Below are 26,415 nucleotides of genomic sequence, written 5' to 3'. Positions count from 1 at the left end.
TGGATTTTGCACAGAAAAAAATATGATTCAATTATCAAAAAAATACATGTAGGAAGGGGTCATAAATCCTTGTTTGCAGGATACCTGACTCTGGGCAGTTCGACATTATACTAGTATTAAGAGATAGCATAAAAAGAACGTCAGAATAAGTAAATCAAACTTTACCAAAAAAAGTAGTATAATTAATTTTCATCACCTGCTTGGTTCTGTAGCCATCGTTCTCACCTTCTTTGCTTTCTCCTCAGGCTTTTCAACTTGCTTCTTTCTCTCTTTCTCAGCTTTTGGTTGAAGGAAATACTTGCGCGCTGCACAAGACCAACAGGTGTGAGGTACTGTTTGTCTTCTACAGCCCTCATAGGTGAAGAAAGTTTCAGCACAAATGGTAACCTATCAGCAACAATACTTGCAGAAGATTGTCCATGAGCTCTAAAATCACATTCACTTTCTGTTCCTCTGTGCAGTAATGTGGTAAAGGATGTAACTTGAAATTGGTTTTGTAGTTTGGCAGCACTAGAACTACACAGGTCCTGAAAAGAACTACCATCTTTCCTATTGGACTCTAGTTGCAAGCCACCCTGTGTGTAAACAGGTGGGTTTTCATTATGGCCATGGTAAATTGTTCCCATACTGCAAGTTTCATTTAACACAGGTGACAAAAACAGTCTCTCTCTGATATGTAAATCCAAACTACGTGATCTTCTGTGAAAAGGTTTTACAGTGCATGCATCATTTATAGGATAGGAAGAAGAGAGATTTCTGTTCTGGTTTAATGCCCTTAAGGGAAGTTTTTTACTTTTCATCTCATATCTTGGAGCTTTTACTTCTAGACAAAGTGCTTCTGTTAATTTTCCAGGACCATTATTATTTCTGGCCATGTAGGAAAGTCCTTGACTTTTGATTTGCAAAGTTGCAGTTACCACTTTGTGGCAGGTATCCTTGCTAAAACCAGACTGATTTTTGAGGACAGGCTAATGTTTTCCTGATGATTTTGACAATTTAACAGAGAAAGATGGTTGAGAGTCAGTCTGAGTTTTGCAGAAATGTATATTTACTAACTGTCCACAGAAATATCTTTTGTTGCAAACAAAGTTAAAGCCCACTAAGCAGGCCTTACAGAATGGACAGTGTGGTTTTCCAATTGTCCACTCTGCCTATTGACAAGAAAAGAAGAAAAATACCCATCATGTTCACTGAAAATAAATGAGTAAGAAATGATCACTAGAGTTATTTTCTTCTTTAGTCAAAGGGCAAGAGACTTCAGCGTAGAAAGAAAATCCACCACAGATTTTCTGGTCAAAACTCTGCTTGCTACTGTTAACTAAGAAATCTGTAACACATTTCAAAATGCAGGAGCTTTGAAATATGTTTAAAACTTGTCCAGAGACAGAATAATGCTGCAATACTAATGAAAACATTAGATTCTTAAAGCAGTGAAATCAATTTGCCATTTGTTAATCTGGAATTGGCAAGCACAGTTTCTCCGTTGAATTTTCTGAGGGCTGGAAATCCATAAACTCTTGCATACTAAGTACAGTGGAAGGAGATACCTTACAAAAAGAATATAGTTTTTCACTTTATTTACCCCACAAAAGCTTAAAATGGTACTTGTATCTTGGTGTATGTAGCTTTAGAACACAATCTCTGTGCAGAGACCATGACAAATCCTTAATACTCTACATGGACACAGTTATTTTCATTATTTGTAATTTTATGAATTTAATTTCAATCCTGAAGTCACCTTTTCAAAAGAAAATATGTGTCAAAAATCTTCGAACTCCTACATAATTACACAATTATTAGTACAACATATTTACACAACTATTAGTATTTTCAGTAAACATAGTAATCTGTCAAGACAAACACTGTTGAGGATTAAAGTTATGCAGGTGTTTGTAGGAGCAAAGACCAGATGAGAAACATTATCAACTCCAGTCACACTTTATTCACTAATGTTTCTAAAGTGAGGTTGAGCCATGAATACAGAAGCTGCCCAGCATTTCTGGTTTAAGCACTGCTTTCAGTTGCAAATGGCTTTCAAGGTAATTCGGGAAGATTGATGACTGGTACTTGTCTGATTGAAAGCTATACAAAATTTCAGTAAAACAAATTTTGCAGTTTCAGGAAAAAAACCCCATCAACTTGTGTGGAAAAAAATGGTTATTTTTCACACAAAATGCTAGAAAATGTTCTGGAAACACTTATCAGAGAAACTTACTCCTGCCTTGTGAGTTAAAACCTCAAAATTACATGAAGCACCAAAGATGTGCCTTGTATCACACCTGTGAGGATCTGTTTAAATCTGGACAGGTTTTTAACTTGGAGAAAAAAAAAGATTAGTTAATATATAACCAAAGGCCAGTTTACATATGAACAAAGGCTTTCAAATCCTTCAAAATTCCTTGAACGTGCACAATCTGTCAGTTTATGAAGCTGACCAATGTGTGCATATGCCATTACCAAAGAGAAATTAGGCTCGTTCAGAGACTTACTCTCCAGCACTCCATTTTGAGATCACAGAGCACACAGTCTCAGAATATGCTGAGTTGGGACTCACAAGGATAAAGTCCAACTCCTGCCCCTGTACAGGGCCATCCTGAAGAGTCGCATCATGTGCCTGAGACTATCATCCAAATGCTTCTTGAACTCTGTCAGGCCTGGTGCTGTGACCACTTTTTTGGGGAGCCTGCTCCAGTGCCCAACCACCCTCTGGGTGATGCCAAGGGCTAAGCACTAAAATTAAGAGATAAGCACTAAAATTAAGAGAATAGCACTTTCTAGTAACTTTATTGAGGTTTTCTGGCATGGAATAGTATCCTGGATTTTCAAAGGGAGAGGAGGAGTGATTCCTGAAGATTAGGGAAGAAAGCTAGGAGTCTGGTAAAAATGGGAATGCAAGAGACAGTAAGGAAGAAGAAGGACATGTCTATGTCCCTTATGCACAGAGACTGAGAGATGAGGTGTGGTACCAAGGAGCCTGAGACTGATTTAGCATGAATTTGGCAATGGACTGTGAAAGCATTGACTCAGTAAAAGAAGTAACAGCCTACCATTGGAGGAGGTGGCAGGGGAAAAATTAGCAAGATCTGAAGAGGAGCTGAAGGTACACAGATTTAATGTTGGACTGCATAAAGATGAAAAATTTTGAATGGTTAGAAAAAGAAGCCAAAACAAGTGATAAGTGATGGGGAAAAGAAAATACAATAAAGGCCACTAGCAGCACTAGGTATATATGTACAATTATTGAAGATTATCTATACATTAATATGTGCATGAAATCCAAGGAGATCAGTTAAGAACAGGGACAGATGGCGAAAGAGAACCGGCTGGGAAGCAGTGGGTTTTTACAGCCTGCAAATAGACTTTGCGCTTATGTAAAATGATTTAGCTTTTGATTCAGGAGTCATACAGGAGAAAATAACACATGATCACAAAATTATTCAGAGCCCAGGAGGATCTGAAGATAACTCAGAATTGTTTAAAAACCCCAAACATTTATCCATTAAATCACAGGATCTTGCCAGAGAAGCCAGAGTTTGAGGCAAGAGTTTCTAGGATATTAAATGACAAAATGAAAACAAAGATGTTGAAGGTGTTCACAGAGAATTGTGTTCTCTGCCTTTTTCACCAGAGGAGCACTGCTCCTCTGCAACCTTGAGCAAATATGTCAAGTCTTTTCTGGGCAGTCTGTGGGTTTTGTATTTCCCAGGTCTCCTAGCTAACCCTCTAAGTTTTCAAATGCAGAAGGTAGAGATAAACAGAATTCCTTTGCAGTTAAGTATGAAAAGAATAATATTACTATCAATATTGAATCTAATTTTACTGAAATAATATAACAGGCAAAGTACTGTCAAAAACTGCATCCTTTTGATTAAGGATTCATGATTAGGCAATTTTGTAAAGTGAGAAAATACCTCATGACCCATAATTTTCAATGCACCTCCAAGATCAATGTTTCTCAAACAGATACACCATTCTGTTATTCATCATAGAAGAAAAAAAGACTGCTTATTTTGAAAATAATTTAATTAATGTTTAACAAAATAAAATGTAGAGCAATACAATGAAGGAAGAGAAAACAATTTTTTTAAAATTTTTAAATGCTTAGTTTTACAGTCATAACATTCGGTTTTTCTTTGTGCATCAATTTCAGTGTGGATTTGTTAGAACAGAAGTTACTTAGAATATAGTAAAGCTTAGACGCTGAAGTCTAAGCAGAAAAGAATGCAGATGTCATTTGCTTATCACAATCAAAGACTCATCAAAGAAAATCTGTAGGGCAAAAGAAAAGCACTGTTTCTGCTTATTAATATCTATGCAAAAACATTAACTTCCAGACCTAAAACAACTTAGAGAAAATACTCAACTGAAGCAATCAGTACAACAGGAAAGTTAGGAGATGGTTTGTAATCTCAAATGAGCAGTTAAAACTCAAAAGCAGTGACACTGGCTTGTCATCAGACCTTTGAGTTTGCAGGATGGTATCTACTTTCTATTCATATGACATAATAGCACATTAAGTATAAAAGACAACACATGATATTCCGAAAACTGATCTCTTAACAAACCCTCAGTCCAGTTTTATGAGGAAACCTGTTTCTTACTGATGCCAATTTTATGCCCCAAACAGGCGCAGAGAAACCACCCAGAGACAGAGTTTAGGTCTTTGAGTAGTGAGGCATTTATTGCAATACAATGTTCAGGAGGCTCCCAGCTCACGCTGGACAAAAGAGTTTCAAAGTAGTATGAACATCTGGATCCTTTTATACAATTTTTGCTAAGCAATTGCATCATTATTCATGAATATTCCTAATATTGGAACATCTAGTTTTAATATTCATAACAGGAGGAGTTAAGACAGAGTTACGGGCACAGTCTTCAATTTGGGGAGAAACCTGGTGGTAGTTCCTGTTCTTCAGCCTCTTGAAGGGTCTTTTTCCTCCTCTTCATCACCATAAACTTTTGACTTTTCCCTACTTTGGATGGTTTCCTTGTGCATTTGGCAGAAGCTCCTGATATTTGGCAAGAGTACCTAGGCCTTGATTCATCTCTTTTTCCTCATCTTCCTCTGTCTCCCCTCCATATGCCCATTTTATGTGTATGTTAGCATTTTTGGTTCTCTCTGTTTTCCTGTGTACTTACTTTATGTCCTTTGTGTCAGTGTCCTGCATTCCTTAAGGAGTTATTATCTCTGCTGTTCCTAAGACTTAGTTCTCTATGCTTTTGCTCAGAGTATGGATTCTAAATTAACTCTCTAATTCTCATTCTGCTAATATCACATTCGTTTCTCAGGCCTTGCTCTGCTTCATTACTGTCACTGTCAAGATATATGTTAGTACTACAAGATATAGCAAGCAAGACAAAGCAAACCACAAAACCTAGATAATAAATATAATATTAAGCATTGACAAATCCAGAGGTGCCCATGACAGTTTTTTGGACAAACAATACACTCATCTATAAAGGAGCAGGAAACAGAATTTATCACTTGTAGCATTTCTGCATACATTAAAAACAAAACAAAAGAAATCAGCATTTAGAGGGAGAAAAACCCATCAGTAAATGGTAGTGATAGAAGTTACTGAGAAGAATTCCCTCAGCTATAAGATGTCTGTAACATACAACAGACCTTGGCAGAAAAGTGTTCTTGAAACTTGTTCCCCTTAGTTATTTTACATTTTGAATGTAAAGATGCAAGAAAAAAAAAATCTACCTTTTCAATGACACATTTCACCCACTCTGGAATGGTATCTAAGTTCACATTGCAAGAGTCCTGAGCAGCAGCTGAAGTTTGTGATGTCTGTTAAAAAAAAAATTACTGTATTGATATTTAACATTCATGTGAGATCTTTTTCTTTGAATACTGCCAGAAGTCAGCTTCCCAAATTCAGTAAATATTAACAAAAGATTATACTCAAATATGTTTATGCATTTTTTATTCTAAAAATCAGGTAGATGCTGTCAATAATTCTCTATTTCTAAATCTAAGGACATTGGACAGACTCCACAGTAGAGATGTAGGTGTCTGGAGGTGGTTTTGTTTTGTTTACAAGAACAGAGAGCATGCAATTACAGCTCTTCCAAGAATATTTGTAAAGTGATTTCAGAAGCACTATCAGTGGGCATAATTTTCCAGTAAAATCAGAAAAATGTAAGTTATAGTTTATAAGAAGACTGTGATCAGTACTGCACAAAGGACACACATAGCTTCACATTAATTTTCTAATGCTGTTTAGAATAACTAGCTGAGAAATCAGATAGTCTTAGCAACTTTAGAGTTTTTACTGATACAATGTGATCAACTAAATAGAAAAAAAAATAAATCTAACACCCTATAGCATTTCACTAACTCATACTAAAATAAAAACAATTATGTAACTAAAGTAATAAAGATGGCTGAAGATATAAGGAAATTCTAGTGAAAAAGTCCTAAAAGCAGTTGTTAAATTTTATGAATATGGAAAATGTAGGCTCCTATAGTATGGAATATAAGTTTCATTCTGATAAAAATTGAAAGTGGGACTATACACAGAAGATAGAAGCTTTTAGAAATTCTCCAAGTATTAACAGCAGATAGATAGGTCCATTTACCATGCCTACGCTATTGTCTCCCTCCTATCTGTGGAGAGTACCTGTACTTCAATTTGGATATAATTCTAATTTAAAGTGTTTATACTATATTTGTAACTTCAAAATTTGTTTTAAAATCTGTTCTGCAATTTTTCTTTTTTACTCATATTTCAGCTGTGTCTTTGAGTGAAGGTCTAAAATTCATTAGGAAGTCAACATACTGAAAATATCATTCTTCTCATCATAGTACTATCTTTGCCTCCCAACACCCTCAGATATAGTGTTAAAACACACTTTTTTATCTTCTGTCTACATAATCAGAGAAAGAGCTACTTCAGTCAATGATGGTGGATCTCCACTCACAACTAAAAGTGTCACCATGGGGCAGGGACAAAGATACCTCCTTCTTTCCACTACTAAAAAAGTGGATACATTTTTTTCATTAAATGAGTTGCAATGCCCACATCCCTCCCTAAAAATCACTTCAAACCATTCACAAAAAACACCCTCAAGTATAAAGCATGAAAATTATTCCAGGGCCTCAAGCTCTGTAAGCCGAGTGATTAAAATCGGGTTTATTAACAATACTAATTAAAAATGATCTTAAAAATAAGTTTGTTTCTGCATTTACTGGTTATAACCTTCTCCAGTGCCAAAAAGAATGTGTTGCATTACTAACGTGTTAATAAAAAACACCAAGACCTTCTTTTCTATTTGCTTCTTCACTTTGATTCAAGATCACCAAATGTAAGCACAGTCTTTTTGGCATATTTGGAAAGACTCTAGGTCCTTTTGATTACTAACTTCCATCATAAAACAGTAGGAAATACTCTGTCATAGTTTTATTCTGTATAATAATCTTTCTGTGTATTTTAATAAAGAAGATATAAATTACTAAATTGTATTTTAGCCTGGCAGGGCAAACCATACTTTGGACATACAAGATTAATTATAAAGTGAGGCTAATACTTCTCCTTCATTTAAAACAAACAGCACTGGAGAAACTTACAAACTCACTCTAAAGAAGGTATACTTACTTCAGATAGTTCTTTTCCATTACATTTGGCAAGGCAAACAGAATTTGCTATGTATTTTCTACAACTCCAGCAACGCAGAACATCAGCCTCTTGGTTATTCATTATTTCAGCTTGTGATATTTTGGCTCTGTATGTCAATTTGTAAAGACCCCAAAACATACAATTTGGTCACTTGCTGACACCACCGCTTGTCTCTTGTTACCTTGAAGTCTATAAGTATTCTCATCACTGCAGAAGAGACTAATACTTTATTCACAAACATTCTTTGATCTTGTATAGCATACCACCTAGATGCTTTTAATAGTAAAGTAACACAGTTGGTTTTATTTCCAGTTTGCATAAAAGAATTAGAAAGCAACAATAAAACAACTAAAACCAAACCAAACAAAAGCAAACAAACAAACAAGCAAAAAACCTGTCCAATATTTAGACAAAAGACAAGGAACACCCTTTTTCCCAGAATATGTCCACAGAAATGAATCATTGCTATCCTAAACATAAAATAAGCATACTCACATCTAATACCACATAACAAAACTGAATGCCAACATAAAACCATGCAAGACAAAGACCCCTTTTACAATATGCCCCTGGAGGCTTGCTCCTTAGAAGTTTTTTTGTGTAGAAGGATCAACGCTACTGGTGGCAACAGACTTTTTCACAGACCTGTATTGACCTCCCTGTGAAGAAGGACCTAAATTCACAGAATGAGAGAATATGCCAAGTTGGAAGGGGCCCACGAGGATTATCAAGGACAAAACAAATATTCTATTTTACTTTGTGTCTTGCTGTGTTCTGGTGTCCCTCTGGTCTTCTCTAACCTGTGTCCAAAGTCTTCCCTTTTTGTTATGCTTTCTTCAAAGGTCCTCCAGCTCTTCTTTTTACCCACTTCTGGTTTTATCCTCTTGTGCTAGCTACATGAAAAAAATAAGAAAATCTTTTTCATCTACATCTCAATTGAAGCCCTATACTAGTTATGCTTATTCACAGTGCTAAAATGCACAGTGCTCACTGATGGGGAAGCTGGAGTATAAAAATCAGTATCAAGAGAATCTCTGTTCTACCAGTCCAAACATCTGATTTTGCAACTATTTTAACTTTTAATTTTTATTTAGTTTTCACTAAGGAAAGAAACTCTGAGGCCTTCACTACAGGCTGTCTGAAGAGCAGTTTGCCTTACTGAGTCATATAGACTTTTGTGTTTTCCCTATTTCTACCTTTCCTTTTTCTGCTTTGTTTTCTGAATCAAAGACTGTGAAACACACAGAGAGGTTACTCATTATTTTTCACTTATGTCTGAGGTCTTCAATCAACAGATTTTCTACTTTTTCTACAAATTTAAAGAGTCTGGAATACTGGATGAACAGAAATGTGTGCATAATTTAGACTCCTGGCCCAGTGTACATGAAGCTTTTAACAACCAGATCCATTCTAGGCTTAAAAAGTGAAATTAAGGCAAACATCAAATATTTTCTTGCAATATCACAATAAATTAAAATAAATTTTTATTTAGAATCCATTAATGTATTTTAACATAAGGTGGCCAAGCAGAAGACCAGGGAAGAGACACTTAGGTAAAAGGTAAGAATCTATACTAGTAACCCGTCTTGTTCATGACAAAATGTGATGATTCAAACGTTTTAACTTAAGCAGGATATCTCTCAAGTTTTTACTACCCTACTTGTGTCAGTGCTGCTTTCTGTACCAGACACATTTCAAAACCTGAATGTATAAAATTATGAACCCTTCTATGAATGATTTTTTTAAAAGTAAATCCACACTCTGATAAATTTTACAAGTACTTTGTATCACTTTGCTATGATAACATTAGGCATCATAGGGTAGTGAAAGAATGATTATCAGTTATGAATTTCTTTATATCACTCAAACACCTTAAACCAGTTCTAATTAATTCTTCATAGCTTCTTAACACAATTCTAGAATTAATTAATTTTAAAACAGCCCAGTGAGAGCCCCAAATCAAGTCCAACCAGAAAGGACTGAAAGACTTTATGCACAAGGTTAGCTCAGAGATTGTTTTCAGGTACAGCTATATCCTCATCTATTCAAATACATTCTAGAAATGGTCTACACTTAGTGATATACACTTTACATATCTTTATATGCTGCATTTGTGTATTCAAATGGTATATTGAAGTCTCTACATACATTCTATTCCCCTCAGAGAAAAAGATGCTTTGCTATCTGTTGAACAGCTGCTTCATTTGAGGCTGATGATGCTCACTGGAGCAGGGTAAAAACCACTTGGTGTTAGACCCCTCAACAATCAAACAAAGGACTGATGAATAAATGCACTTGCTATATTTAAAAGACAAGGTTAAAGTAATGCAAACAAAGGCTCTCTAAGGTTGACTGGCATTTGAAGTGATTTGAACATCCATCTTATCTAAATATCTTCCAAGCATGCGGTTTTTACTGCAAAATAGGTCTTTTTTTTTTTCTAATTTATTTTTATGGTTTGAAAGGTTCTTAGTTCAGCATATACTGTTGATTTAAAACTACACTTACATAAGAAAAATGAGTCTATAGCACAGGTTATAATTTGTGTAACCAAGAATGCTGATAGTGAACTACATGGAAAAAATCCAGCTCAAGTGGATACTTTTTAACACTATGTTACAGGAGGCTGCAGTGTTTTTCTGGCCCAGCAGTATTTAAAAAGGAAAATTCCTGTAGATCTATTAAAATTCTGCATGCATGTGCCTTTTGCAGTTCTTACAAAGGACAGAAGAAACACTACAAATGCATGTTAACACATTGCAGAGGATTCTGTTAGAGAACAGCAAATGAGATGTTTCTGATTTATCACATCAAATTTACTTCTATTTTTATTTGCACATAACTTCAATTGGAACTCAAATAAAAGCATATGAACATAGGATTTTGAAGTGGGTTTGTAGTTAAATGCAGTTCAAGTGATTTGTCTTTCAGCAAAAAGTGCCAGCATAAAGATAGAAGTTTTCAATTTGGAACTCAGAAAACAGTGTCACCCTGAGTGGGCCTTTTCAGCTTGGCACTGGGCCATGTGTGTTTTGTCTGTACTGCTTCCAGATCAGTTGCTTTGTGTGAGTTCATGCTTGCCTCCAAAATAGCATGTAGACATATCTGAGTGTTAAAAAGCCTGTGCTCCTTGATGGATTTTGTTTGATGACCTTTAGATCCTTTCCTATGATTCAGGACCAGTAAAACCAGTACCAGAGTCCTAAGACTTCTTTTCCAAGTCACTCCCAGTTCCCTTTTTTGAAAATCATTTGTCTAGCCTTCTTTTAGAGATCTTTGATGAAGATTTCACAACTTTCCCAAACTATTTAATTACCTTCTTATCTTTTATTAACTCTTTCCCTAGCACCTATATTTTCCAGTAATTTCCATTATTTTCTGTGAATACAGAGAACAAAAAGGCTCCTTTTCTTCTGTGCAAGAACATTTAACAACTTTAAACACTTATTATATATTACCTCCCCTTCAAACTTGTCTTTGAGCTAAATAAATCTTTATCACTTTCCCCATAGATCATGCTTTTTTGGTCTCCAACTGTCACTGTTATTTTGTGAACTCTTTCAAATGGGTCAGCCATTCTTGCTGAATACAAGATGGATGACAAACCCTGTGAAGCTTCACTAGCACTGAGGAAACGAAACAGATTATATAAATTTTCAAGGGAAAAAAAGAATGAAGGATGCCTATTTATATCTAAATTTCTTGTAAAATTCAAATTGCATAATGTATTAAGCTTTGGACATTTCTTCTTCAAAAAGATTACTAAAAAACTCCAATTAAAAATTTTTGAATGTTCAAAGCGAAGAACTAAAGAAAACCCTCTAAATTTGTGTTGAAATTTTATCTAGAATTTCAACTATCTCACCCTTTGTTACCAAATACATAAAAATGAGAAAATGAGTACAGTAGCACAAGTGGTTATTAAGGTCTTTTTGTTCAAAAATTACCTGTCATTTCAGAACACTGCAGCCATCAAAATTACAATAATAATTAGGTTGCAGAGAGAAATTAGGGCACAGAAACTTAAGCATTAATTACTGAGTCTTGAAAAAAGTAGATGAGTGTCAGCTTTGAAGAAGCATGACAGAGAGAAGCTAGATGAGCTATCCTAGCAAACAAGAGTCCATACCATAAGTTCCTGCTTACAGAAAAGGAGAAGCTGACACTCCATCAGACAGAGAAACCTTCATGGAAGACATTAAGGTACACATAAAAACTTGCTGATGATTTCTCATCTCCAAATTATTCCTGCTTAAAGAAACACTTAAAAAACTTCTTCTTAAACAGTGTTTCTCAGTAAAGTAGCACTTACACGGGAAGACGGAAAATTTAAAGAACTGTCTCCAGGCTGCCAAAGAAGAAAAGCAGCAAGATGCACGAAGAGCTGTGCCATCTGCTCCTGTGCCAGCTCCTTCTCGACTATGAACTGTTCTACCAGTTCTGCTACTGTTGTGTGATCAGCTTCCATACCATAGACCAGTAGTTGATTACAGAGGATGGACAGCGTGTGATACTCTTGTAGCAAGACTAGACCATGTAATTAAATGACAGTTAACAAAAAAAAAAAAAGGAAAGAATGCTACTTGCAAGGTATTGCTTAACTTGCTAAAATCGCCTGCTGCATGGTGCTGAAGTCGACAGGTCATCAGGCACAGCTGGGATGTGGAAAGTATAAATAGCTGTGACAGGGAACCGACGCAGCGGGTCTACAGACACAAGGGATGGGCGCCTAGCCGCTTTCTTCCCTGAGATCCCATGAGACCAGCACTGCTTGTTTCATGCTCTTGCACGTACAAACATTACCCGCTTCACAAAACAAAGGATGAAACAAGCAGGAACACGGCGACTTGTCCCAGCGTAACTCGAGCTCCTGGCCGCAAGTCACCAGGGGGCACCGCCGCAGGTGCTGCAGCTGCCCGCGGCGGCGCCCGCCGGTGCCCGGACACCCCCGAGCCCGCCAGGCCCAGGGGCGGCGGTGCTGAGGGGCTCCGTGGGGAGCGGCGCTGCTGCCGCCGCCGCGCCGGGCGCCCCCTCGGGCGAGCGCTGGGATCTGCCCGACTCGGGCGCTCCGGGCAGGTGTCCCCACACCTCCACGCTCACTCCGCAACCGCGCCCCCCCAGCCAGGGCCCGGCTCGGCCCCGCGGGCAGCGGCGGCGCGTCCCGGCCCCACTCAGCTCACCGGGCAGCGCAGAGGAGGCGGTGGCGCTGGAGCGGGCGGGGATGGGGTTGCGCAGTAGCAGCTGCCCCTGCGAACGGGAAGAGACGGGAGACAAACGGCGGCGGAAAGCGCTCCGGGAGCGCGGCCCCTGCCCGGCCGAGGGAGTCACCCGGTCCTGCCCGGCAGCTGCCACGTCCCTCGTCTCCCGGGAGCCTGGGACTCCGCCGGCTGAGGGCCAGCCCTGCTGCCGCTGGGAGGAGGGCAGTGCCCGCGCCCTGCCGAGCCCTGAGGGGGCACGTCCCGTCTCCTGCTGAATGGCAGGGATGGAGCCGGGGTGGGGTCGGCCCTGGCGTCAGGCTGCGACCGTGGAGAAGAGGGATTTGGGGGAACTAAACCAAAACTTTTCAATAGACACTGGGACAAAAAAATGCATTCTCTCAGGCCCGACATGGTACAGTCAAAGAGAGGGACCAAGGACATCGGAGACACCGGCAGGTGCGAGCCAGCCGGTAGTGCTGGGTATCGTCAGTAGCCCCTGACTATTTTAATGGGCAGCAAGAAAAAGGAGGAAGCTTTAAATGAAGTGAGGTGGGGGAACAAAGGAAACTTATGAATCGTTCTAGGGAATTTCTGCGCGTCACGGAGGACTGCGTGGAAGGAAAGGCAGCACGGCGGCCCCTTCGTGAGCGTCTGTACCGCGGCAGCGAAGGGACACGAGCTGGCGAGTCCCAGGGGCAGTTTTTGCACCTCCGTGGTGTTTTGCCCTCTTGCGTTTTGCCCTCTTGCGGCGATACTGTGACTAGAACGGGAGATAACATGTCCTCGTAGCTCACAATCTGTTGATGGTTGCTGCACTTCAAACAGAGAGTAAGGAAGGCTGGAAGATTACTGAGGAAAATAAAATTAGAGTCCGTTCACCTGTTGGCCTGTGGGGGTGATTGGGTACTCTGAAGCCTCCATTTCACTCTTTCTCCTACATTTATGGTATATAATTTCTGTGATTTTCCTTGCATTTCAGTGTAAAACCCCTGCATCTGCCTGATGCAGAAATTAAGTTCAAGGTAGGGTATATATGATACACTTTTTACTGGGATAACCCCTTAAATCATGGTGAGCATTTAAAGGATCAGTGCCAAACTGGCACACAGCAAGTCAGAAACCAGAGAGTATCTTTGCTGTTCTGTGACAGGGATTGTATATCAGGAACACTATACTGAAGGCTGTATGCAGGGCATAACTGAACACTGAAACACACTGCAGGGCTGTATTGATTTGTGCATATACTGTTTTCATGTTCATGGCACATGGACAGTATATCCAGTTCACAGGCACTCTATGAGCATCTCTAACAACTGGTATGTTTTCCAGTATTCACACCAGGAATGCACTGTTTCCTTTCCAACAGTGTTGATGTAGCTGCCTAGGAAAAGGGATGACCTGATTGTCATTCCTGTAGAGCTCCTTTCTTTACCAAAATGTGTCACCTTCAATAGAAAAGGTTACATTTTCTGCAGCTATTCAGTAATGCACTAATGAACACCCCGGGCATTAACCCAGTTTTGTAATCCCTCGTTCTTTGACCCATTAGGCTGATCCACTAGCTGGGATCATCTCCAAGACCTGCATATCTATTATTTGGTCATCTGTTCTCGAGGAAAATATTTTAGAAAATGGCAAAGAGGGAACATTAGAACAATTGACTGAAGAAACGGAAATTGTTGGGTAGAACTTTTGGGATTTGATACTGAGCACAGGAGGAAAATTATTGTTGCCACTACCCATTTTGTTTGTTTTTTTTTCCTAAGCAACTTGCACGCTTAAACAGATTTGTAATTTGGAGAAGCCCAGTGAGCAACACCAGCCTGTTTCACCCTTCACTAGGGGATTAATTGCTGGATAAACTTTGGTAACAGTAGGCACTACAATAGCCATAAAGAACAATATTTTTACTGTATGGAAATTACCATATTTTTGTATTTCACTATCCTATTGAAAATACAGCCTGACTTTCAATCCAGCACATCATTGAAAAGCTTTTCCAATTACAATGTAAATTGTAAGAAATGACATTTCATTCCCTTGCACTTGAAGATAATGGCTTATATTTGATTTGTATATATATTTGATTTGTAAACCAACTAATTTGAAGTACAGCGGTATGATAGGAAGTTTACAGAAGCTAGTGGTGGCACTTATTTCCTTTTAATCTTACATTTGCTATGAAAAGAAGATTATCCTTGGCAATGAATTTGTAATGGTTTGTATTTGATTTGTGAATTCGTAAATTCGTATTTCTACAAGAAATCTAAAGCCCGTATAAAATATGCATCAATTAACTAAACATTTGTTTTCCTTTTACTTCTTTTTGAAAACCAATCAAATCCATCTGAAATTACTCTGTGTGGTGATAGGGTGGAATATAGTTAGGGAAATCATTTTTTAAGTCACTTAGGACTAGATCTAATAAAGGAATTTTTAATATAGTTTTAGCTTGTGATTGCTTATTCCCTGGAATGGAATCTAGAACTGTGTTAAATGTAGAGATCTTTTCTGTGCTTCACAACCCTGCTGGTCAAGGAATCTTCCTGTCCTGAGAGAGGATAAAAGAAAACACCATAAAGAAGAAAAATAAAGTAAGTCAGTGAATCTGATTGTTTATCACCTTTGGGAGCTAGTTCCTAGAAGTAAAACTAAAATGGAAAAAAGACCTAAAGCCACTTCTCTCTTCAACTTGCTTATTTATCTCCCATTTCGCATAACTTGGGAGAACATGCTAGTTAACCAGCTAAAAATAAAAGCACATATTCTTTTTCTCCATGGTGGCATGGCTTCAAAGAATTTATGATCTATGGGACTACGTGGGATGGAGAAGATGCCCAAAGAATTGTGGAGCTCACATGGGAGAGGGAATTCCAGGGATTTTCAAGGATGAACTTAAGTGTTTTACACCAAATAGACATGTAAAATTACATTAACAACCCTTTGAAGAGAGTTTTTTACTATTTTATATTTAGTTGGTGTAAATAATAAGGACATTACAGTTAGGGCAATCATTGTAAATTTTAATCAGGACTTTTGAATAAGTTGATTAATTTTAGATTATTTGTAAAGAGAAACATAAGTGTGTCTTCCAGTAAACCGAAGACTGAGCTTAGATAAGCCAAAGAAATTCATGCAGTCTGAACTACTAAGGAATTTGGAGAGGCTATCTGAAAGTGAAGTTAATTTTTGTTAAAATAACAAGAATTTATATCCAAGCAGGGAAAATGCTTTCAGAAATAAAACTAGAATGAAATGGACAGATAATTAAATAAGTATTTTAGACAGATCTTCAAGGAATAGAAAAGAACAGAAAGGAATTTAAAAATTACTGATCAGCAAATATAATTTTTTTTTTTGAATGTGGAATGGCAATTAAAACTGCTCAAACTGAAGCTGGATTAGAACTTGTGAAGAATGTCAAGAAAGTGCTTTGTGTGATTTATGTGCTATATGGGTGTGCACTTGGAGACTGTTGGCAAGAATTTCTGTTATCACCTGGGGACTCATCAAATGAAAGCAATAAGGAGGTAAAGTATTGGAGTGTATTAATTGGTCACAGATTGTCTGTGCATTGGCTGTGTGATGTAGCTCTTAGAAGACAAGACTGTGCCCTGGACTGTGGGTATATTTCCAGTACATAAAGGTGAAAATCAATACTCTGGTAATTCTTTATTTGAAATAATGTAGGGAATGATAATAATAATTTTTTCAAGAGATAAATTTGGACTAGACTAGGAATGAAGAAGTAATACTAAGGTGCTAAAACTGAATAGAGTCTGCCTTATGGAAAGACAGAAAGAGCTTTGCTTATTCAGTTCAGCAAATCAAATGCTGAGAAAGGTTTTTCTTGATAGGACATCAGTGAGGAAATAAAAGATTATTACAGCCTCATATAGCCTAGAATATGTGTATATGTGGATGGCTGTCTTTATATGATAAAGAATGATGTACGCTCTTTGTGAGGTGGAAATCAAAGAGACTTTATTTGAATTTCGTTCCCCCTTTTATCCCCTAAAACCATGTGACCTTCTAACCAATGGGGTTGTCTGTCCCTGCGCATGTCCCTTGGTTGCCCTGCCCCTTGGACACGCCTCCTACATGTATATATATAAAAAAAACAAATTAGGAATGAATTTGCCAATAAGAAATTTTGGGTGGAAATTGAAAAGTTGTAGTTGTGCTACCAGGGAGATTAATGGAAAAGCTTCCCAAGAAAAGTGTTGGGGAAAAACACCAACTAACTTGAAGTACAGCTCTATGATATGAAGTTTACAGAAGTTGGTGGTGGCACATTTTTTTTTGATCTTACACTTCCTGTGAAAATAAGATTATCCTTGGTGATTTGCTACTTTATGACTGTTTCTCTGTGTTCTTAGTCCTGATTTCTTGTCCCATGAGAGGCACTGCCTTGTCAGTGCTTAATATGTATGTAAAAATAATATTTCTTAACAAGAGTAAAAATATCTTTTATATCCTTCAGAGAGAATGTAAAAGAGTTTGGTTTTTTTCCAGTGCTGCTGTCATTCAAACAGTTGGAACAGCTCAGCACAGTAATTTCTATTTGGTGAAACTTAATCTTTCATAACACTCTGGAATCATCTGCTGTTTTACCGTTGTCTAAATTAAATCTTTGCAAATTTTTTTTTATTCCAGTGTTATATAGTTTATGAGAGCAGTTTGAAATGCATTCCTTTTATAGATTTATCAATTTAAGTTTTTCGGTAGGAATGGGTAGAAAGCAGTGAAAATTTCTTTCACTCATTAGTGCTAATCCCTGCCTGTACCAGGCTTGTTCTCCAGCTGAGATATAAATAAATTAATCATAGAATGGTTTGGGCTAACCTTAAAGATCACCTGGTTCCAAACTCCCCTGTCCCTTCTGGTAGGAAGGGACACTTCCTACTAGACCAGGTTGCTCAAAGCACCATCCACCTGGCCTTGAACACTTCCAGGAATGGAGCATCCACAATTTCCCTCGGCAAACTGTTCCAGTGTCTAATCACCCTCACATGATGTAGTGGTTTGGACCTTGTTTTCCCCAGAGGATAAGAAAAGTGGTAGACCCCAAGGGGTGGAAACCCCTGGAAGTTTTGAAATTCTGTCCAATGAGCGCTCCTGCAAAAATGTAAACATACCACAACCAAACGGAAGAGAAGAGTTGTAGTTTTGGGTTAGAAGAAGGTAGCCATGTTGTGAAAGCCACGAGGAGAGGGCAGGAGCCCTCTGGGGGGGGCCTCTGCCCCCCCCCAGCCCCAGCTGGGGGCTACAGAGACTTGGAACAGTGTTAAGCTGGACTATGTGTCTGTAGCTGTGAGCTGGAGGATGTTTTCCATCGTGAGTGAGCAGAGACAGAGCAGAAGCCGTGGCAGCGTCCAGAGGTTATGGCTAAAAGCCAACTGATAAGACCCGAACCAGAGAAGCAGCAGGAACAGCATGCAGCTAAGGAAGACTCAGTTGCTCAAGCTGAGGTAGAGAACCGGCAGCAGAGAACAGAACTAAGTTTCTACAGAGAGAAAGCTTGGGGGTAAGGACCGCAAAACTCCCCTAAACTTCCTTGGAGATCCCTCCAAAAATGGAGGGGGGTCGACTCTTACTGATTAGAAGTCCTAAATGGGTAAAGGAGCTAAGAAGCTCGGTCGTACTGAGAGCTCAGCCAGGACGGAGTGTGGGAGGTTGGCCTTGAGGGCCCTCCCTTGCTGCAAGCTACAAAGAAGCTCACAGCCTGAGACAGGGCACAGAGGCCCTGCAAGGAGCTTGAATCTCCTGAAGATACCAGACCGTCACGAAGACCCCCTGTGCTTCGTGATATGACGTGGTGAAACGACCTTGTCTGGGGTTACGAAGCCCACGGAAGCCCCCTCGGTTGGTTGGCGACGGGGCCGAGAGAGAGTTTGGATACCTCCCTTGTGAGTGCTGGCAGAGATCCAGCCATCAGCTGCTGCATGAGAAAAGGACAGATGACTGCTGCTCTGAAGAAGCTGCTGCCCTGAGAGACTGGAAGGGATCTGTCCTTCTTTCCCTCCTGGACTTTTATTTGGAGGGGAGAAGAGATCTGATCCATTGTAAATACTTACGTCATAAGGGGGGCCCTCTGGTGGTCTAGTGGTTAGGATGCGGCGCTTTCACCGCCGCGGCCCGGGTTCGATTCCCGGTCAGAGAAAAAGTCCCCCGGGTAGATGGAGCTCGTCAGCCCTGTAAGGCCATCCATCTAAGAGAAGGTCACTCTATACAAACCTACGTCCTGAGGACCTCACTGCCACCGTCCAAGCTTGCTCGGCCCTGGCAGATGAACCTCAGGATTAAAGGGTGGGCTCAGCTCAGCGCACACTGTGTCTCACCTAAAAAATCCACTGCGCAGGCTCGAAGGGTAAAGACCCTTCCCAAATCTTCGTTCGCGAAGACTGGCCATACATACACTTATGTCATAGTAGAGATAGCTAAGGTTGTATATAATGTAGTATTTATTTGTACAGTCATTGTAATATATTCCCTTTCCCCCATTCTGAGTCTGGTGTGTTTTGTCTGGAAAAACCCATCTCACATTGGGTTGAGATGTGGGAGGGGGAATAGAACTAGAGAATTGGATTTTGGGCTATCTCAAACCATGACACATGATTTCTTTCTAATTCACGTAATTTCTTTCTAACATCCAATCTAAACCTGCCATCTTTTCAGTTTAAAGCTGTTACCTGTGTCCTTTTACTACACGTTCTGGTAAAAAGTCCCTCTCCAACTCTCTTTGAGGCCCCCTTTAGGCACTGGAAAGTGCACTAAGGTCTCCCTAAAGCCTTCTCTTCTCCAAGCTGAACTCTCAGCCTGTCTTCACAGCTGAGGTACTCCAGACATCCGGTCATCTTGGTCTTCCTATGAACTCATTACAACTGAATATCTTTCTTGTGTTGGGGACCCCAGAGCTGAGTGCAGCACTCCAAGTGGGGTCTGAGCAGAGGGACAGAACACTCTCCCTTGACCTGCTGCCCAAACTGCTTTTGATACAGCCCAGGACATGGCTGGCTTTCTGGGCTGTGACTGCACATCACCAAGACATGTCCCACTTCTTGTCCTGTTACTATCCTGTTAAACTAAAAATTGCTTTCAAGTTTAAATTTTAAGTAGTGTTTTTCGTTTATATAAATTTATATATATCTAATATATTTAATCTTATGCCTTACAAAGTAGACAGGAATAGAGAGAATTAGTAATTTGTCTGACTGCTGAAGAAAACAATGTAATCTGTTTTTCATTTTAGAAGACACTAGCTTTACCTTTTTGAAAACTGTGTTAATTTATATTTCACAGTTTCCAAGTTGAGAATTGTGGTGTGACAGATTCTGTATTAAGCTTGGTATTTGTATTTGATGGCATAGCAAAAACAAAATGGAGCACTTTGAAGCTTTATAACAGGATACTGTGTTTCAATACTCTTTTGTTGTAGTCAAAAGAACCTCCTACAGTCATGCCTGATATGCATAATATTTTCATTATAACTGAAACATGATGAATATGAATTCTCCTGCCAGATCTCATAGAGATTCAAAATTCTTTTCTTATCATATAATCTAAAATGTGTAATATAATACGATGCTACAATAAACAGTGTTTTCACTTTAGCTGTTTATCTGTCACCATAGTCTACATAAGTTGGTTACCTCACTGCTTTTGCCATGGAAGCCCTTCTCTAATTCTTAAATGTAAACTTTCATTTTTTCCCAACAAAGGGACCTGTTAAGTGACCATTTCAATTGCAAAAATTAAGTGCTGATATGCTGAAAGGAAGCTCCCTGATTTAGCTATGTGTCTTGTAGAGCCAGTGCAGAGAGAGATTCCTTAAAGGGTGATTCTCCAGCATTGAGCAGGATGATGCTCCAGCTGTGAGCAAGAGCATACAACCATGTAACCATGACTGAACTCTAGGCAGAAGCACAAATGCTACAAACTAACACAGCAGTTGCTTTTACAGGCTTTGACATGGTTAAGTCACATCCTCACTTCAGGCTCAAGCCACGGAAGGAAAAAGCTTAAGGTCAAAGCTATGTAACTACATTTTCTGAGCAAGACACCAGGCTTAAATATTTAGAAAATTTTGTAGTTTATATTGTGTTTATATTGCAGTTTAAGACCTGCTTGGTTGTGGAAAGCTGGTATCCTGAGTCTTTCTCAAACCATGACACTTTGATACAAAGCTTCGTTGAGATACCCACACATATGTCTTCAGTGCTATTTAAAATTCTCATGTGTGTTATGACCTGCCCCAGAAGGGGAGGGTAACACAGGTTCTTGTTAATAAATCCCTTGGGTGGATTAGAGTGAAAAGACACTAAATAATTGGTGGTTTAGAACAATTTTTTTTCAAAAGAAAACAGGTATGTAGCCCTTTTAGTTGTTGTCAGCAATATTAAAGCATAAAAATAACACTTAAGGAAATTTATAAGGAAAGGAAGAGAAATATAGGATAAAAGTGGAAAGATATACATACTCACTGTCCGCTGGATCCAGTGATGAAACTTGGTAGTTGCAGCTTTGAAGTCTGTTAATTGAAGCGATGATATAGATCCATTGGGGGTAGGAGAAGCCCTCACCACAACTGAAAGATTTAATGAGTTATTATAAACTTCAAACTTGGGTGGGAACACCTGATACCTCCCCTAGGGAGGGGAGTTTTACAATGGGTGATGTGACAGGACATCTCCGTTGTTCCCTGGAGGGGTTTTCACAGCAGAGTCATCATGAAGGAGGATATTGGCATGGTAAGAAGGACTATCCCACCTCACAGGATTTGCCTCTTACTAGCCTTTTCCCTTTTCTGGAAATCCAGTTTGTAGCTTCAGGTATGCACGTCCTTCTGCACCTGGGATACTTGGACAGTGGCACCTATTTTATCTGAAGGTCCTTTACTGGTAGGCACATTCAGAGGGGGTGAGCAGCTGTTTCTTTTCAGTTTGCTACAGTGGACAAAAGTCTTTTGGTGATCTTACAATGTTTAAGCCATTAATTATTTCAGTTTCTGACAACGGTGTTTATGATGTTGGCAGATATGACATGACCTGCTAGAGCAGCACCTGCAACTTTGCAAACCTCTGAAAGTGGGATATGTGCTTCAGCTGAATCCAGGGCATTTTCTGTGCAAATTGTGCCTTTGCTTTTGTGATTCATAAAATGACTTCTTAGGCCCCACAGACAAAGCCTGACCTGGTCTAAGTGGGATTGCTTGGGAAGTGCTTAAGCCATCGGAAGCTAGGAAGGCCTCCTTCCTGAGGGACCCAGGCTTTTCTTCCTCTGCTCCAAGGAGCAGTGAATGATGATAGCCTCCTCTGCTCTGCAGTGTGTGACAGTGCTGTTATGGTGCTAGCAAGCGGGAGCAGTTCCATGTTCTCAGGTCTCCCTAGCCTGCTGCAACAAGCAAACACAATTGTGGAAACAGAGTGGAGCTGTCAAATCTGTTGTGATGCTCATGATAATGCTCTGCTAGTTCTGCCTGGGATGCATTGTGCGGTGGCCAATTTGAGGAAACCAGCATTTTCTCCTTTTCAGACACGCTGTCAACACTATCTTTTACTCCATGCGGTATATGGAATAAACAATTTTTGGAAATGGTTTTTCAAAACCCCTCATATTCATCTGCTGCCAGCTACCAGGACAAGCAGGGTGTTGCAGGGCCACAGCCCAGGACTTACGTGGGTGACTTCCAGTCTGAGCTCTAGGAAGGCATTGCTCCTGGGAAGCCTGGCATTGCTCTAGGAAGTCCCTTGCTCCTGGGACTTAAGGCCCTGCTGCCCTGGCTGAAACAGTCACTGTGCTGATAGGAGGTGGCTTCAGCACAGGACACCATCTTAGTAAATCTGTGATGCTGTGGGCCGAATGAAGAGGCCTTGGTCTGGGAGCTGCAGCCATCTGTAAAACCAGTCAGTCACCTTTGTGCGTCAGCTCATCAAAATCACTGGAGACAAGTGCCCCCTAAAGAGGAGGGCCAGTGGCTCCCAGAACACTTCAGCCCCCAAAAGGTCACGCTGCTGGCAACACTTGAGTGCCCCAGAAGATAGCAAAACCATGGCCAGGCCAGCAGCTGGGGCATGTGCTAGCCCTTAAGGAGACCTGAAGAATATATAAAACTATGAAAACTGGAAGACATTGCTATCCCGACCTATGAAGGTTTCTCCTTTTTCCCTTGGTGCTGTGCACACCCTTGACCCCCCTTTTGTCTGCTGCAGCCTGAGGTTGATGGGGCCTGTGTGGTGCGATGGGGTGCAGCCATGTACACCATTGCCAGGGTGGGGAGATCTCCAGGTCCAACCTATGTCTCATTGCTTGTTAGACCTGGCCTCTTCCATGCCTCACTCTGTGCTGATGTTTTGAAATCCTGCCCTCCTCCAGCCTTCACTGCTCACTACAGTCATGGTATGGTTGCACCCAATACTTCACTTCGCACAGAAGCAGAGCTTTACGCTGGTCTCCAAGCAGAGCCATCGTTGTACTCTGACAAGGTGAGCAGGACTGTCATGGAAGTACTGGGGCTGCCTAGTCAGCAGAGGAAGTGCTGTGGCAGCTCAGACCAGTGACAGCCTATCTCCAGGCTGGCCAGACCACATCCTGGCAGCTCATGCCTGAGCAGCCCTGTCTGTGAGGTCTTGAGCAGACTCCGCAGAGCCTGTATCCTGCTGTCAGCAATGGCCGTGGGCTGTTCCTGTGTTATGGAGCTCAAGGGTTGGGGTACAGGATCTCCCTCCCCATCCCAGGCATGTGGATGGCAGAAAGGGTGAGGCTCAGGTCCTGGGAGGAGCAGAGGCACATCCCATCTGCTTTGATTTTCTGGCAGAAGGTGGGAATTACTTAAACCAACTCTTCCTCAGGAGTGCTCTGGCTTTAGCAAAAGCACTCTTCACTGGAAACATCTTCATTGTGTGACCTGGGTGTGTTGCAAGCAGTCTGAAGAAGTCTGTGCGGAACTCTGGTATAGAAGCACTTTGTGGTGTGTGAAATGAGAGCATTTGTAGCCAAGAATTTGGCAAGAGCTTCTGAACTTATAGGAACTCAGCAACTGCAATCAGTCCCTGCTGTCTTCTCCCCAGTCTTTGCAAGTGTTTGCGTGGCCTTTTATTGGGAGAGATCTGCTGTTTCCATTTTGTTTTTCAAAACCAATGCCTACATCCAGAAATCCGACGGTTGGGAGCTTGTTCTGTCTGACCTGATGGTGGAAAAACTGCACAGCTCAAAAGCAATGGTAGTTGATCTGTGCTATTGTTTGGTCTGTCCCTTGTGCCACCCCCCAAAGGTCTGATGACTTTCCTACCTACCTTCTCATCAGGAGTGAGAACACAGGGACTCTGATCTCCCCACTTTGGAGCTATTGACTGTGTCTCAGTTTGAAGAGACTGGAATGTTTGCCAAAAAGGATGAGCTATGAGACAGACCAAACTCCTCTCTCTCAGCAATTGTAAATTCAAAATTAAGGGGCTTTAATCGAGGAAGTGTGGAAAAAAATAAGAAATAACAACCCTTTATTAAACTTATTCATCACTGAACATGATTTCCATTGCAGAGACAAAATGGCTGAATAAATCTGTGTTAAAGAATAGATGCTCCCCCCCCATGTGATGCATGGTAGTATTTTTATAATCAGTAAATACTGCAGAGCGATTTCTAAAAGACTAGATGTCTCTAAAAGACATTGCTGACAGCTTTTAAGTGTTGTATAGCAAGAGTAATTCACAGCCTGTAGTCACACAGAAATTACAAACTCAGTGTGTCATTTTTCTACTGACATTTAAGAAATGGTGAAACAGAAACTTCTTTATTGTTACATTTTATACGAAAATTAGGTCCTTAAAAGACTCTGTGTAGTACAGACTTACATGTAAGAAATAATTAAGATTACATGTTTACCTTTGTAATATTTGAGCACAAATCTGTACAATCTGCCCTGTTACACTGGGCATGTATGATTGACATAGCATAAAGACAAAACACTAAAGTATTAAAAAAATCCTTGTGTTCATCCTTTTAGCACTAGCAGGACACAGAAGTCCACATAGACAGATAATCAGTGTTTTAGGCTTTCACCAACTGGCCTATCCTAGAGGTGAGGCTGCTAATGTTCAAACCATACTTGCAGAAGTATATATATATATATATATATATATATATATATATATATATATATGTATACGTGGATTTTTTTCAGCAAATCTGCTGCTGAGCAAAGTCCTAATCTAATGGTTCCATATAGCTGAAATGTGTAGCTGTCCTGAGCAACTTACTGCAGTTGAATCCCTTTAGGCATTGTGAGACGTGTGTTGTCAAAGCCAAACCAGAAACCTTACTGCCCTAACCTTCCTGACTGGCTCCTCGATAGCACTGCTGTCTCTGAAGCAAACTCACCTACCAAATTTAGCCTATCAAATTAAGACTCACTTCCCACAAATGCAAGCTGATGGACATGAGAAATAGTGCCTCTGTAAAACACCATACCAGAGCATCTTACCTATCAATCATGTTCCCTCAATTTCTAGCATAATACATAAGTAACCCACAGGCTGAAGACCTTTTCGCTGGAATCACCTGTGATTGTTTGAGATAGGGGGTAACATAAATTCTTCTGTTACTTCTTTTTCCTTTCTTCCAACACACTGAATGAATTTGGTATTGTTCTGAATTGTGGCTGGAGTCTTATCTAGGAGGAACCAGTAGAAAACTAAGAAAAAACGAGTTGGAGATGATTGCTAATAGGAAGTGTTTGCTAATGTTATATCAGAGAACTGGTGGGAATAACAATGCTACTGAAAAAACAGAAAATTCCTTAGGGAACAGGAATTACTAAACAGCAAGTAGAAACTGTTTAGATTCACATATTGGTAGTCATAACCATGCATGCAGAAGTAGGAGTATGAGGACAGGTGTAAAAAGTCTACATTTCCTCAGAAATTGGGAGTACTTTGATATAAGACAGAATTCAGCTGTTCTTATGTTCCTGAAAGGACATCTGAATGAATGCAAAGAACTAGATAGTGGGGTCTTAGCATGATCATTTCAAGGAATATGTAAAAGAAAGTAAGTAGTGAAAGAAACTTTATTGAAATAAGAATGGCAAACTGCCCTGTTATAGAGAGAGACTTATTCAATAAAGGGGGGTGGTGGTGGTTAAATAGTCATGAGTGCCAGAAAGGACAAAACAGCTCTCAAAGAGCCATTTATTACCACTTGGTTAATGAACTTTTCTTTACAATGGTAAACAGACTATATCACAAAGGAAAATAAAATATGTGGATATGCTGTATGACTACAGGTTGCATGGACTGGGGAAACTCAGTTTTGATTGTTGAAAAAATCCTGAGCAACCTTGGAATCAATTGAGAATACCGCTTCAAATCTGGAAAAGATAAGGCAAGTACAGCACATAACTTGAAAGAGAGCAGGAAAGGACGAATTATAAGTCTGTCAGCCTAACGTTAACAACAGTTAAAGTGCTAGAACATTCACTTTTGTGAGCATCTGTGGGACAACAATGCCAATTAAAGTATCCAATGTAGATTTCTCAAGATCAAATAATGAAAACCACTGTAATTTCCTCTTCTGGTAGAACCAGCCTACTAAAT

At 39.8% G+C, this 26,415-nt stretch overlaps 1 protein-coding gene across 1 annotated transcript; it reads right to left on the bottom strand.

Moving 5' to 3' along the window:
• Nucleotides 1-182: 182 nt before the first annotated feature.
• Nucleotides 183-12,949, bottom strand: RNF180 (ring finger protein 180; the record flags this gene model as incomplete). Its single annotated transcript, XM_032675630.1, is given in 3 exon segments — nucleotides 183-1,151; nucleotides 5,711-5,797; nucleotides 12,806-12,949. Coding segments are annotated over 3 exon segments (1,200 nt in total), but the record flags the coding sequence as incomplete, so codon positions are not given.
• Between the last annotated feature and the right edge of the window lie 13,466 nt (nucleotides 12,950-26,415).

The sequence above is a fragment of the Chiroxiphia lanceolata genome, chromosome Z (genome assembly GCF_009829145.1).
Source record: "Chiroxiphia lanceolata isolate bChiLan1 chromosome Z, bChiLan1.pri, whole genome shotgun sequence".
NCBI lineage: Eukaryota > Metazoa > Chordata > Aves > Passeriformes > Pipridae > Chiroxiphia > Chiroxiphia lanceolata.
This window is presented reverse-complemented; position numbering and strand designations above follow the sequence as displayed.